Consider the following 15,203-nt stretch of genomic DNA (forward strand, 5'->3'; position numbering starts at 1 on the left):
GCTGGACCTCGGAGAGTGTCTTTCTGCTTACTAGCATTTGAGATTATAAAAAATTATTTTTTAATCAGTTTCCAAAATAAAGTGAGTGATTTCCCCATGCCCCAGGATGTAGGAAGCCTCGCTGGCTCTCCCTCAGGCTCACAACAAGTCCAATGGGAAAGAAAAGCAGCAGCTGCGAAGGAGAAAGGAGGCCCGGAGCAAGGGCAGAGGCGGTCCTCGGGCGGCGGGAGGCCCTGCCCCTGTTTTGCGCAGCTCCAGCGGGGGACGTCGGGCTGGGCCTGGCGGTACGGGAGGGTGACGATGTGAAGGCAACCGGCAGAAGCGCCAGCCTGCAAAGCAGGGGTTCTTGGGCCACGGCGTCCCCGGGTGACATGGCGTGGAGCTGGCCGCGGCAGTGGCCCAGCTCGTGTGTTCTCCTCGTAGCGCGAGGCGTAAATCATACTTCCTAACGAAAAAACCCCGCTCTCGTCGGCAGCGCATACCTCATACTAGGAAACTTGCAAGGAGACCAGTGTTGAACCATAAAGCGAATACAGGTTTTTGCTTTGTCCGTAAAAATGTACAGTGCGCCTGCTTGGGGCTGCGGTGTCGGGACTAGGTGCTCCTTGGCCCAGGGCTCTGCTCTGGACGCCTTCATACTTCGCCCACCCACACCGCCATGGTCCCCCCCTTAATGCCCGCCACCTCACACCGCAGTGCGTTCTGCCTCCCGTTGATGAGGAACAGCGACTCCTGGGCTGGCGTGAGCAGGTACTGCCCGAACAGCCCGCTGTCCCTCACCATCCTGCGGGGGCCGCCCCAGGGCTGGCCCGGCCCCGCGGGCGGCTCCTTCAAGTTCTTGAGCACGCCCGTCTTCCCCGTGGACAGCTCCAGGAAGAGCAGGTCGGGAGCCGTCTGCAGGGTGGCGTAGACGTAGTACTGGTTGCCGTCGGTGAAGGAGTGCTGGAAAGCCACGTCCGAGACGCCCTGGCTTATTTCCAGGACGTGGAGGGTCTGGATCTCCCCCCGCACGCTGATCTCCTGCACGTACAGCTGGGGGCTGGTGGCGGTGGCGCTGACCACGAAACGCCCATCCGGGGATGTGTGCGGGATGCCGGTGACATCACCGTTGGGGCCCACCACGGAGTCCGTGACGCTGTCGATGAGCAGCTGCGGGGTGCCGGGAGAGGGGCTGTCTTGGCGGCACTGGACGAAGTAGTAGCCGCCCAGGTGGGTGTGGGCCATGGCCTGGGGCACGCAGCTGTGGCGCTGCAGGCCAATGGTCTTGACTGGCATCAAGGTTTCCAGGTCGACTTTGTGAACAGCAGGGTCGGACTTGTTAAAGACGAAGCCAAACCTGGGAGGGGAAGAACTGAGGTCAGAGGTCAGGGCAGCGGCTCTGTCGCCTGTCTTTAATGTTTACGTGTTTTTCTTTCCCTTTCTTGCCGCCTCTGAAGGATAATAGCCTATTACTATCTACCTTCCTGCAGGGGCTGCTTCCTAAGGGATTCATCTATGATCTCAAGCTACCTGTGGTCGAGTTACAAATACTCTTTAGTACCTTCAAAGCTCCAGGTTCCTCCTGGGGTGCCTGTGAGGCTCTTCCCTCCAGCCTGGTGCCAGCTGGGAAGCCGTGGGCCTGCCTGAGCTGGAGGGAGAGGACGGAGGGCCCGTCCCGCTTGCCTGCCTGTGGAAGCGACAGCAGAGCCTGCATCCTCGCTGTTTTCTGGGCGAAGTGAGATGATTTGAGGATGCAGATGTGGTGGAGTAGAAGACACGTCCTAGGGATGGTCCTTTACGCTGGGAGAGGGGTGTGGAGGGGTTGCCTCTGGCCACACTTAGGGTGCTGGCGGGAGGACTCGGGCAGCGTGGCGGAGGCCCGTTAGCCTGGTTAGCCGCACGGGGCAGCCAGCTGCAGACCTGGGCCGGGTGCTTGCCTCGCTGCGCCTCTGCTATTCTAGGAAAGGTAATTCCTTCTGGGGGCTGCAGGGAAGGTTGACTCTACGAACGGGGTGGCTGCTCTTATCTGGGCTTTGTGTCTGCCCCTGTGTGGGCTGGCTGCAAGCTGCGGGAAGGCCTGATTGCGGACAGAACTTTCTTTGAGTGTGAGAGGTTCTGCCCAAATCCTTGGCTCCCAGTGGCCTTTGGTGCTATGTTCGCTTACAGAAGTAGAGTACAACCCCCTCTGCAGTTTTCACTTGAATAACTGTGCCTCAGAGTGGGGAAAATGCCCACTTGAAAGTGCCTGTCAGGCACCCTTACAGAGCTAGAGCGTGGGAAGAGCAGCAAAGAAACCTCCTTAAGAGGGAAATTTGATGTCCAGCCACACGCAGGCAGTACGCGGCGTTTGCCTGACTCCCGGTGAACTCAGCGGCTTTAAGGGGTCTCTGTGTCTCGAACCACCTTCAAGGCTCTTCCCGGGCACCCTTGGGGGTGTGTGGGGGGGTGTCATAAAGTGTTTATTTTCTTCCTTGGCTAAATGAGCGAGTCCTATTTTAACAAGTCCTGCATCGGCTGCATGCCATGGTGTGGACTCAAAAATGAGTCACTTCTTCGTGGAGAAAGGTGTTTGATGTCAGATGAAAGGAAGGCATAAGTGGTGCCAGAAGATATTTGGGTGTTGACTTTATAAAGGGCAGGCTGAGTCTCCTGACACTGGTGACTTCCCAGAAAGCCTCAGGGGTTCTCTGAAATGACTAGCTGGCGAGTGGCCAGGCTGGGATGAGGTTAGCAGTTGAGGCCATGGCTATTGTTTCTAGGCTGTTCTTTTGGATGTTGGCAAACCAGGGAACCAGGGGGCCTTGAATCCTTTGGGCTTGCTACATGGCTGCTCTGGGGGCTCCTAGAGTAACCACGGGCTGCCCTTATTGGAGAATGAGGCCGAACGACCTGGCTTTAGTCCTACCCTGCCAATTCCCGGCTGTGGGATGACTTCTCTGAACCTCAGTTTCATCTGTGAAACAGGGGTTGTGATCACCTCTTAATTTTTGTACCCAGCAAGGAGAATGTGCTCCATTCACCACTGTTGTTTCCTCCCTTTCTTTATGGCTTTAACCTTGAGGATGAGACTCGCTGACCTCGCTGGACTGCTAAGGGCATTAGGAATGGGGCGCCCCCATAACTCTGAAAGTTAAAGACTAGGGAAATGTCCCTTCCTCTGGGGTCCCCGGGTAGCCCAGGAAGGAGAGAGAGGAGGAGCAGTTCCCTCATCCCCCAGGGAAGCTGCCCCCGCGGGGCTGTGTGCAGCATGGAGCTGGTCTCACCTGACGTGGTTGATGATGAGGTTTGTCGGGGGAATGAAGAAATCCTCCACTCCTGCAAAGGGCGTGCGGAGGAGATGCTGGCCCTGGCCGGTGCTGGCTTCTGTGATCACCTAGAACACAGAGTGGGAGTCCTGTGGCACCCATCCCGGTGGGGGCCGCTCCCCGGGGCCAGGCGCGCACTCTGGTGGAGCCCCCAGCAGACAAGCTGCTTGCGAGCGGGATGGCGGACAAGCAGGGGAGGCCGGAGAGCACAGGGGTGTCTGTGGCAGGGAGCCTTTTGTGTGTGGGGGGGAGCGGAGCGAGGACTTGCGTGTTCTCTGGGAAGGTCTCTAGAACTGAAACCTTGCTCCACTCAGTGGCAACCCCCAAGGGAAACCCCACCTAGACCACCTTGGAAAGAAGACAGCACTTTTCCTATTGAAAATGTGAAATGGTGCAGTTATTCACGGCTTCGGTATTTTCCTTTGATGCCTGATGCCTGGGCCACTTTGTGGGAATCTCTGTGTACCCTGCACACGGAGGCCTGCTCTGAGAGCTGGGCTGCCATGATTTATTAGAGAAACCCGGGGCCCTGCCGGGTGCCATCAGAGATGCTGGTCATGCCAGGCGCTGTCTCGCAATTAGAATGCTAGCGAGAGCTTCGGGCTTTTCCGAGGGGATTTGCTGTGAGAATGAAGAGTCAGGCCCTGTGTGTGTTGTACAAATTGGTAGTGACAGAGCGTGGCTGCCTCTGTTTCCCTGGAGGTGGCGCTTTCTTCTCTGGTCATGGCTGGAGGTGACCGGAACCATTTCCTGGAGGGTGTCCCTGCAGTGTCTGGGCGGGGGGGGGGGGCCACGCTGAACCGAGGCCGGCGGCCCAAGGCTACACAGGAGTGAGCGTGTGGTCCTGCCAGGAAGCCCCTGGTGGTGGGGGGAGGCTGAGCTTCCCCCCTGGGCCATGGGCAGGCAGGAGACACTCAGCCACGCAGCCTGGGTCCCCTGACTTCGACATACGCTCAGCAATTTCCAAGTTCTGGGCCATTTCCACTCCGCAGGCCTTTTCCGAGTCACAGAGGCTTGTCTGCTCGGGGGAGTTTTGGCTTGAGGGCCTCAAGGACAAGCCCAGGCTCTCTGGGCAGGGAAGGAGGCTGAACATGGAGGTGAGATGCTTTTCCTGGTCACGATACAGATTTCTGTAGCCTCCAGTGGGGTTCTGTGACTCGCACGGGGTGGTGCTCCGGACGCCGTCAACTGCGAAGAGCGGGGTTGCCCCCCGGCTTTGACTTTGATCGCAGAACAAACAGCACCTGGCCCGCCGCCTCGGGCAGGTTGGAGGTGTATGTCTTTGCGGGTACGGCTTCCCTCCAGGGGCCAGCAGGCAGCATGCCAGATTGGCATGATGCAGCCCATCTCGAGATCTAAATCTGTATGAGATTATTTTCCTGTGATTAAAAAAAAAAAAAGGCCAAACGACACTTTCATGGCAAGTCCTGGAGAGAAAAGCTTAGAGAACTGGGTGTTCAGACAGCATCAGCACGAGGAAACTGCCGGATCTGAGAGCGTCTAGGGGGAAATGCCGGAGAATCCCAAGAAGCCACACCATCGTTGCTTGGTATCAGGCTGTCACTTTAGCTTGTGCTAGAGAAGGCTGTGTGGAGCGGGATTCAAGAAGTTGTGAAAGGTTCAGCAAGTGGCAGCTGGGGGAAGGCCTGGGGGAGCGAGCCTCATTTCAGAACACCTTCTTCTTGTCACAGCGCAGATCTGAACCCGGCCCCCGAGTGTGGGGTGTTTAGGAACCCGGCTGTCACTGTGGATGTTTTGCAAACAGAAGCAATGCACAACATGGTGGCCAAGGTAAATCCTTACCCACAGCCGCGATATGGCCTTCGGGTAAGTTCTGAGAAGTCAGGCTGTTGGATCAAACCACACGGTTTTGTGGCTTTTGGTTCACATTTATTTCCACATGGCTCGCCACAAAGGCTGTGCCTGTTGACATTGGGGGGAGCACGTTTTCCAGGTACGGACTTCCTTCACCCTCACCGGCAGCGACGGGGGTAGGCGTGTTCAATCTATTTCATTTTCTTGTCCTAGTGCATTTCTCAGACTTTCCAATTATGGTCTAATTCCTGGTATTAATGAAAATGCTTTTAGTGCCTGGTCATTGAGGCAGAATTCGCTCTTGGTTTCTGGGAAAGAGCCTGTGCTGTATTTAAGGAATCTCTTTCTATTCCTATTTTTCATTTTTTTTCTTTTTTTAATTAAGAATGTCAGCTGCATTTGTCTTTTCAGCAAGTACCGAAAAATGTCGTAGGCTTGTGTTCGGTGCTGTGGAGAATGTGGCTGATCACCTGAGATCGACTCTGTAGAGTTTATTCCCTGTCTCAACACTGGGACGCATCGATGCCCTTGACCCCGAATAGCATGTCTAGAATTTTCCTTCTGTTTCATACGTGAGATTAGACTAGAGTTATTTTATATTACATTGAATCACATTGTGTAATCGCAACTAAACTGGCTCTTTAAAACAAAGCAACTCATACGTTGTCCCCCAGTGGTCTGGGATAACTCCTAACATGAAAGTTATATAGGTTATGTAGATTATGGGATAACTCCGAGAATAGTAAAGTCCTGTATACTGTTCTCTATCTTATTTGGAAGTGTCATGAAGCTCCTCTGCGGTAATTGCTCCGTTTCAAGTTTTGCTTAGGTCAATTTGGTTTCTCCCTACATTTCATAAGCAATCATCTTTTTTTCTAAGTGTTAAAATTTGCCACCTCGGGGTTGCAGGATGGTATTTCATGATTCCTTTTGTCTTCCTGTCCCTGGAGTAATAGCATTTGGTCAGGGACCAGGCTTGGGGAGGATTTATCTGTGTCTGGATTTAATGTTCATTTTGTATTGTTTCTATTAATTTTATTAATTCCTTCTCACCAGTCACTTTGTTCTTTTTAAATTTCTTTAAATATTAAAGCCTACAAATGCTCCCTTTGTAGACGCTGAGAATACAAATACTGAGCAGCTCTCCCTGGGTGCCATAGGTTTTCATGACAGATTCGTTATGATTTTCTTTTAATTCCTCCTTGGCTCTCAGCTAGCTAGGGGTGTTTTCTTCTTAGTCACATTTTAGTTATTTCTGGCCATCAGAGAATACGGCCTGTAACATCTGCTCTACAAAAGTTGTTAGTTTTCATGCCAATAAACTACCTGGTAGGTGATTTTCTATAGATGTATTAAATCCAATGTCTGTATTACAATTTTTTGATTTACCCATATTATTTGTTCTCTTTGGTATGGGCAACCTAAGTGCATTTTAAATCAGGTTCTCCTGGTATTTCAGCCATTATTGCTTTATGTATTTACTTCTCTCTCTTTACATTATTTAGTGTTTTTATTAAATTCCACCGTGTCTGATAACATTGCCACTCATGCCTGTCTTTTTGGCCTGTCACTATTGTCACCTCCTTCCTTATGCCAACACGGTGACGTTTTTGAGTATTGTTACTCCCTGTTCGTTCCTCCGCTCTCTACTCTTACACTGAATTAGTTAATCTTCAATTACAGTCTGAGGCTGAATTTCTCTTTCAGTGTGTCTCACAATTCAGATCTCCCTACTGAGCACCAGCTGCACATGTCCAGCTAGCCTCTCCTCTCTACCCGTCCAGCCAGTCGTCTTGGCAGCGTAGACCTTCTCCAGGTGCGTGACTTAGGGTCACCTCTGGCCTGGGTCGTGATGTCTGTCTGGGCTCCTTAGGGAGAGGATGCAGCTGTGACTCCCGCTCCGCCATCTATAGTTGCAGGGGACAAGTCCAATGCCAGTCTGATTTGTTCCTGTCCACGTAACTTGAACTTTCTGTCTTGGAACTTGTGAAGTTTTCCTTTATTCTTCAAGTTCTAGCATTTTATCAGGAAGGGCAGCGATGTGTCATTTCTCATCAGTCTAGTCTGGGGCTTGTAGGTCCCTTTTAATCTACATGATAAGGGTTTCATCTTGGAAACCTTATTCCAAATTTATTTAATGTCTGACTTCATTCCAACTCTTTTTAAACTTTTGTTGATTGAACTCCCAAGACTTCAGTCTCTTCTGTGAGTTGAGAGAGGTTTTCTTCCTTTTTATCTTCCGGGCTAGAATTTGGGGTCCCAGTAGGAGACATGCATTTTTCAATGCATTTAGTGCAGTGTAAAATTAGGATATTTTCATTTTTAGTTATAGGAAAAAATTTTTGGTGGCCCCTGTCCATGAATCCCGAAGTGTTTTCTTAGAGCTGCCAGAGGGACCAACAAAAAGTTCTATTTTTTTCTGGGGTTGTACTGAGTGGCCTTTATTTTGGCTTCTAGGCCCTGGCTTGTTTGCAGCTCCCTGAGGCCTGGATGATGGCATCTGTCGAGGGACTGGCATAGTCTCAGAGTGCAGGGCTGAGGTGTCTGCCATGACCCAGTGGTGCAGGGGTGAGTAGGCCGGTGGTCAGTCCCCAGAGGTAGCTTCTCTGGACACACATGTCCCTGGACTCCCTTTTCTCTGCAACAGGACGAACTTGGCTCATCTTCTCAGATGAGATTCTGAGAGTAGGGTTAACCCCTGACGCCCCCAGGCACTGTACGTAATGAGCTACATGCATCTGGACTGTTGAATCCTCTCCTGATTCCTTAATGAGCCAGGCACTTGCAGCACAGGGGTGCTGGTGACCTTCCCGGGCTGGTGGAGGGAAGACTTTCGCAGATCTCTGGGACCCTGGCCCCTCCCAGGAGGTAGTACAGAGCTGTGGCTAAAAGTGTGAGCTACAGCAGGTAGGTTTACTCTGTCGGCAAATCGGGAAAACATCCTGTCTCTTCACACTTTCATTTATGGACATAACAGCTTCCTTCTTACTCACTAATGCTGCTCTCCAGCCCAAGGTGAAAGCAGCCCGTCTCCCTTCTCCTGCCTGAACTCCAGGGCCTCCTCCCTGCTTGGCCCCAGCCCCACAATACCTGTCTCTCCTCTGCGTGTCGGGCCAGAAGCCACAGCTGCTTGGCATATCAGAATCTTCGTCACGGTCTGTGTTACCGTCTGTAATAGCAGGTCTGCTGAGACCCTGGGGAATGTCGGTGAGGGGCTCTGCCCAAGGCTGTTATCTGCCTTTACTGACATATCCTGATGTGTGATCGGCCCCCAGGGCAGTGGGGGAGATTCTCCTCTGCTGCAGGGTGGGTGTCGGCCTGCACGCGCTCAACATACCTGCAGGCTGGGCTGGGACTTGTGCACGTCCCCCCAGCTCAGGACCCAGACTTGATCGTGCGACTTGTCATACGACAGCTTGGTGGGCAGAGGATCCACACCTATGGACTTGGAAAAAAATAGTGACAAGTTGGTCATCATTGCTAGAGAAGCTGGTGGTGGCTTCGGGCCACTCCTGGCCAGTGAGCCCGGCTGGGAAGCTGTGGCAGAAGCCTGCCTTCTGGGTTTGTCCTCAGGGGCATAAACACATGGTCGATATGTTGTCCACCTTCCTAAAAAGTTCCTGCCCTGGAAAGCCTGTATATGGAGTTGCCAAATCTCTCCCTAACCCCCTTCCTGCTGAGTTCCTGTCTTTACCCTTGCGCTGAACTGCCCTAGCCCTTCCAGTCAAATGAAGAGATCGCTTTGTCCTCCTCCTCTTACTTGACATCCCCGCAGGGTACCACACGGGCAACTCCTGTCTGGGAGCATTTTCTTGACTTGGCCACGCAGCTTCCTGGCTTCTGTTGGTTGGCCGCGGCCAGGGCGGTGCAGGCTGCCACCCCTGGCCTGTCTGGCTGCACCCTCTTGGGTGAGCTCACGCAACAGCCTGGCTTCACGTTACCCGGCAGACTCCGAGCAGTGCAGAACTCATTCCTCTGGGGCTCACCTCCACTCCAGCACTGAACACTACACCTTCCCATCCCTCCTCCCTGCTACCACACATTTCCTCTCCATTCTTCACCCCCTTTGAAGTCTCCTTTTTGCTTTCTTCTAATTAAAACCTCTGATCCCCTGAAGCTTCGCGTGGAGGCCGTGTCATCCCTCCCCCCAACTTCACAAGCCTGGGTCCTCTGTTCATTTCTCCAGCCGCTTCCTTTCATTCTCCAGAGGCTCCAGGGTCCGGCACTGTCTTCCGCGACTCAGGGCTTCCTCATCCCCAGTCCTGAGCCCGCGGTGACACTGTACCGACTTCTCTTGTATTTTGTCTCTTCGAAAAATCTCCTCTGGACTACACCTCTCCCTCCAGCTACCTCAACTTCCTCCCTTCACAGCAACATTCCCCTAAAGACTGGACTGTCGTCATTCTTTCTACCCTTTGTTTCACCTTCCCCCATCATACTTCACGAGCAGAGCAGCCTTGAGAGAGGAAGCAAAAGTTGGAACACAGTTTTCTATAGCCTCAGTGTGCTGAGAGCAGAGACCTGGAAAGGGAAAGTAACTGGGGAGTAGTCTAGGCTGTCAGATAAGCATCCCATGGGGCTGCACCCCAGGACTAGGAGTGGTTCAAAGCCAGAAGAAGCCTTACAAAAGCCTCAACTCAGTCTTCAACTAAGTACTTAAAGGGGTTCACTTTCTACTCTTCTTTGACTGATACAGACCCACCGCAGCATAAAAAGATAATTAAGAATTTATTATGTTAAGAAATTCTACAAGTGAAATAAGCAATACCTGTAATTAAGAAATAAATAGCAGGGCTTCCCCGGTGGTGCAGCGGGTACAGCGCAGCGCTGTGAAGCTGTCTACAGCCTCTGCAGCGCGGTTCGATCCGTGGCCGGCCAGGGAGAAACCCACGTGGTGGGGCAGACCTCTCCTGCCTCGCCTGCTTTGGTCCGTCTGCCTGTTCTGCTCCCCGCTCTGTCTCTGGTGAATTCTCTCACCCTCCCGTGCCTCTGACTGTACCCGGTTCTTGTATAAATAAATCTTAAAAAAAAATTAATAGATTTTGTTGAATCCCTGTTAGATACACCAGAAGATAGAGAACTAAGAGACAGGTTGGTAGAACATAACCAAATAGAGTTTAAAAAGGGGCCTCCCTGGTGGCCTAGGGGTTAAGTCTCAGCACTATCACTGCAAAGGCCTGATCCCTGGCCGGCCAGGGAGCTACCCACATGGCGCAACAGACCTCTCCTAAGTTGCCCACTGTTCCCCTCAGCAGTGTGTTTTAGTGAATCAGCCTGTTCTGCTCCCCACTCTGTCTCTGGTGAGTCCTCTCACCCCCCACACCTCTGGCCTACATCCCAGTTCTTCGATGAAAAAAAAAAAAAAAACTCTTTAGAGTTTAAAAAGGATGGAAAGTAAGGAAAGAGACATGTAGGAATGGGATGGCCTAACTTTTTCCTTTTCTCTGTGAAATAGAGTTCCCAAAGATGAGTAAAGAGAGAATAAGACAGCAGAATAGATGTGATTTGAAGAAACTGCTGAGAATTTTCCAGTCCAGGGAAAGATTAAGAATCTCTGCAATCCCCCAGTCAGAACAAATGAAGACTACCATGCTCAGGTTCATCATAAAATAGAACATGAAAGTATCAAATATTCTGGGTAAAGGAGCAAGATTATTACACTAGATAAAAACCAGAACCCAATTACATGTGCTCTATAGAAGACTACCTTAAGGATATGAACACACAGATGTTGAAAGTAGGAGGATAAAGAAATGATAGTATGGAGCCCTTATCAAAATCTGATTTAGCTCAACTGTCCTAGTATTAGGCAAAAGTAGAATTTCAGGTGAGAAGCATTGCCAGAGACAAGATGGGGTACTTTGTAAGAATAAAGGAGTCTCCCCCTTACCTCCAAAGGTACTACAATCTTAAAGCAGAAATGGGTAGAACTCACACAGCAGCTGACAGACTAAGAGGACAGAAAAATCACGTAGAAGAGCCAAACAACAGAATGGAGGAATGTTCCACATGTAGGAGTATATCCACACAGTGACAGGTGCAGATGTCTACAATATCAGAATACACACTCTTACCAAAATTGATCAGAGGCTGGGTCATAAAGCAAGCTTCCAAGGCTTGAAATAATTCAGAGTGTGTTCTCTGGCAAGGGAAATCAATAACAAAAAATAGCCAGAAAGTCTCTCTTTTTTTTTTTTTTTTTTGGCCAGGAAAATCCACAATCTTGGTTAAATATAATTTTATCCCTAAAATAAGCCTGAACCTGGACAGCTGAGCATGCTGGGAAAAAGACTCCCGGCCTCCCTGGGCTCACTGTAAATTTCCTGGACAATAGTAAAGTTAATGTCACATACAACTTTCACCCCTTGCCTTGGGGATGATTTTCCTTATTTTTTTCTTCCAATGAGAAAATGAAAGCAGGCAGAAGAGAAGCTTGATCCAAGTGGCACTCGTATCCCCCGTGCACCGGTGCCCCCACACCGCCCGCTCCTCCTGTTACAGAGGGAATATGCTTTTACGTAAGGCTGCCTCTCCGTGTGTGCGCTGGGGTCCACCGACTCCCGCCCACCTCGGTGATGCACGAGGAAGGGAAGAATTGCAGCAGCGGCTTTTCCCCGCAGACAAACGGCGTGATGTTGCCTAAGCAAGCCGCTTCGGCTTGCTCTTGCGGCTTCTGCCTCACTGGTCTCCTTTCACCCACGGTTACAGCTCAGCTTGTCCACGTGGTTGTCTACAGTCACTAGCTCTACTTGCTCACCTCCATTCTCTCTGGAATCCACCCCTCGGGCTTGTAGTCGCCACCTGCTCCTGCCAAGCGGCCCATACCCAAAGGTGAGCTCTCTGTCTCTGCGACATACGGGTGCTCCCAGTAGCAACCACCACCCTTGACCATTTTCCGGGCATCAGAAGTACCACCCTCTCCTAATGTTCTTCCTCCCTGCGTGGTCTCCTCACATCGTGTCTCTCCCTCCTGCCTTGTCCCCAGATACCTGTGCTCGCAGTGACCGCTCACCCAGCTAATCCGGGTAATCATTGCACATCCCGAGTCACTTGGGCGCAAAGTCACTTGTGCTGTACATGAGCTGACATTCGCGGGGTCTGGGCTCCTGGGCCGTTGTCCATCCTGCCACACCCAGGAAACGGCATCAGTTTAGCCTACAGCGTATTTTACTGTTTTTTATGCTGAGGTAAAACTTGATTCCTCTCTCAAACTTTACATGAACCAGCAGAAAAACTTTTGCAGTCCATGTTTAAAACATCAACAAGCTGATCACTCCTCTGCCTCTGCCGCTAGCGTCCTCATCCTTGGCTGGTTAGTTCTTCTGAGCGCTTCCTTTTTTTTTTTTTTTTTAAGATGTATTTATTTATGCATGCAAGAGCTGGGGTACAGGCCAGAGGTGTGGGGGGGTGAGAGGATTCACCACAGACAGAGTGGGGAACAGAGCAGGCAGATTGACCGAAATGCACTGCTGAGGGGAGCAGCGGGCGAGTCAGGAGCGGTCTGCGCGCCATGTGGGTCACCGCCCTGGCCAGGGATTGAACCCGTGCTGCAGAGGCTGCGGATAGCTTCATAGTGTGGTGCTTAACTTACCCTTGCGCCACCAGGGAGGCCCCTCTTCTAATCTCTTTTTTTTTTTTTTTTTTTTTAAAGATTTTATTTATTTATTTATTTATTCATATAAGCACTGGGTACAGTCAGAAGCGCGGGAGGGTGAGAGAACTCACCAGAGCCAGAGCGGGGAGCAGAGCAGGCAGAAGGACCGAAGTACACTGCTGAGGGGAGCAGCGGGCGGCAGAAGAGGTCTGCACGCCATGTGGGACCCTCCTGCAGTGGCCGGGGAGCAGCCGGGGATCGAACCAGCGCCCCAGAGGCCGCGGGCAGCTTCGTAACCCAGCGCTCAATTGCTGCGCCACCGAGGAGGCCCTCTAATCTCTTCTTAATTGGGCTGCTGCACCCTTCAGTCCTCCACCCCCCACCTTTGTTGGTGCTGACCTCGCCTCGTCCCTCTCCCCCAGCGCCTGCCTCACTGCAGCTGCTCTTCCCTTTGCTCCCATGGCCGCCGACTCCCACTGGGCATTTAGCCCTCAGGCTCTGGTCACCGCCCGAGGAAGGGTCAATTCAAAATCCTTCTCTACTTCCTCTGTTCCCCGGACTAGAACTGCAGTTCAGAGGTTTCTGCTCGCCCACAGGAGTTTTCTCAGCACTTAATGAAGTCTCGGCCCAAGTGGGCAACACATGCTTGGTGAGTGACAGCGCACAAATCCCCTTGGCCCCACCACACCCTCCCGCGTCTGACCACCTTCCGCGGGCTCTGGGGAGTGTGCAGAAAGCAAAGACAGTGGTAGGCTGGACCCCAGAACCGGGAGTCTCCCCCACTCCTGTAGAGAGATGTACCTGGAGGACTTTCTGGGCTTGAACATCGACCACGAGGACTCGGTTCAGCGCCGGCTGGGCTGCGTAGATGTACCTGTGCCGCACGTTCACCGCCGATGCCCACTGGCATGGCTGGGGGGCGTCTCCTTCCCCTCGAGGACAGATCTCTTCCTGCAAGGGAGACAGGCGGCCATAGAGCTTCCGCTGACCCTTTCTTCCTCTCGGCCTTGGGATCTGCAGCCCACACCACCATCTCCTGTGGGGTCCGGGTCTTTTACCTCCTTCCATGCTCAGCCTCTGTCTGCCACTGCAGCCCTCCTGTCAGCAGCCAGGTCCAGAATCTTCCTAGCTCCCTCCTCCCGCCCGCCCCCCATCATTTCCAGCACTTCACCCTCCACCTGCTCCTTCCGGAACCCTCTCCCTCTGCTTTCATCCTCACCACAAAGCGGTGTTGCCACCCAGGCCATCGGGGGCTCTTGGTCTCTGACCCCAGCATCATTTTCTGTGCCGGGAATTCCTGCGCCCACCCCGGTGGCTGCGCCTTCTCTTGCTCGTCCTCATGAGTTTGCTGCCCTTAGAATGTTCAGGGCTCGCTCCTGGAGACTTTTCTTCTCTAAAATGCAACTTCCTTTGCTTATCTGAGCCACACCTTCGGCTTGAAATACAAACTCCGAGCTTACAGCTTCCGCAGTCAGAGCTGTGGTCAGCCTCTCCTGAGCGCTGGCTGGATCAGCCAAGTACTCCACGGTGGTTCCATGTTCCTCTCGCGCCTCTAAGGCCCCTTTCGACCCTCTGTTTCGCCTCCCAGTCTTGCTCATGCCATGCAAACATGGCAGCTCTGATATTTCACTTCCTTACACCAACTACTCTGTGGTCATCACTCACTCCTTTTTCTCCCAGTGTCCTCAGCCCTCAACGTCCAGCGCATGAGAAATCATGTCAGCCTGACCTGCCTCTTGCCTCCTTTCTCCCCCTTCCTTCCGCAGCCCCTGCCAGCCTGGGGCCACCTTCTTCCTCACCCGGCCCTCTTTATCCCTTTGTCCCTTCTCTTCTGCGCCATTTCCCCGCTTCCTCCCCACCCGCCCTCCTGCCTCTCTTCCCCCTTGTCTGTGCCCCTTGCTTCCCCCCCCCCCAGCCCTCACCTCTCCTACCCTGCTCCCCGGCTGCTCTTTCCTCCCCTTGTCTGCTCCCTCACGTCCCTGCCCCTTCCCCCCTGCTTCCTTCCTTTTACCTTCCACTTATTCCCTCCCTCATCCACTCCCCTTCCCCTTCCACCCCACCCCTTCCTTCTTCCCTTCCCCCCTCCCCTTGCACCCCTCTGACCCTCCCTCCCCCACCTCCCTTCCTCACTCCCCACCCTCCCAATTATCCCCTTTCCCACTTCTCCAATTCCTCCCTCCCGCCCCTTTTACCCTCCACCCCCTCCTCTCATCTACTCTCTACCCTTCCCCTCCCTCCTCTCTTCTACCCTCCCACCCCTTTCTCCCTCTTCCCTCCCCATCTCCCTCGGCCCTCCCTTTTCTCACTTCCCCTCCCCTCCTTCCTCCACCCCCCTTCCTCCAATCTCTCTCCTTGACCCTCCTACCCTCCCCTTTTTCCTTTTCCCCTCACACCCTTCTGACCCTCCCTGCCCCTTGTCTCCCCCTTCTCACTTCCTCCCCTCTTCTTCCCCTTCCCTTCATCCCCTCCCCTTCCTCCCCTTCTCATAGTCCCCTTTCCCATGTCTTCTC

General features: G+C 52.8%; 1 protein-coding gene across 1 annotated transcript in view; it reads right to left on the minus strand.

Annotated features, from left to right (window-relative positions):
* Positions 1–633: 633 nt before the first annotated feature.
* The window catches only part of FSTL4 (follistatin like 4), a gene marked incomplete at its 3' end in the record, with an annotated part of 381,026 nt that continues 366,456 nt past the window's right edge, over positions 634–15,203 (minus strand). The window contains exons 12-15 of the mRNA XM_084252509.1: positions 13,495–13,644; positions 8,437–8,544; positions 3,243–3,352; positions 634–1,336 (exon numbers count right to left, since the gene is read on the minus strand). Coding sequence (XP_084108635.1) covers positions 634–1,336; positions 3,243–3,352; positions 8,437–8,544; positions 13,495–13,644 — 1,071 coding nt within the window. The remainder of the gene's footprint in view (positions 1,337–3,242; positions 3,353–8,436; positions 8,545–13,494; positions 13,645–15,203) is intronic.

The sequence above is a fragment of the Talpa europaea genome (genome assembly GCF_964194135.1).
Source record: "Talpa europaea genome assembly, chromosome: 13".
Classification (NCBI taxonomy): Eukaryota; Metazoa; Chordata; class Mammalia; order Eulipotyphla; family Talpidae; genus Talpa; species Talpa europaea.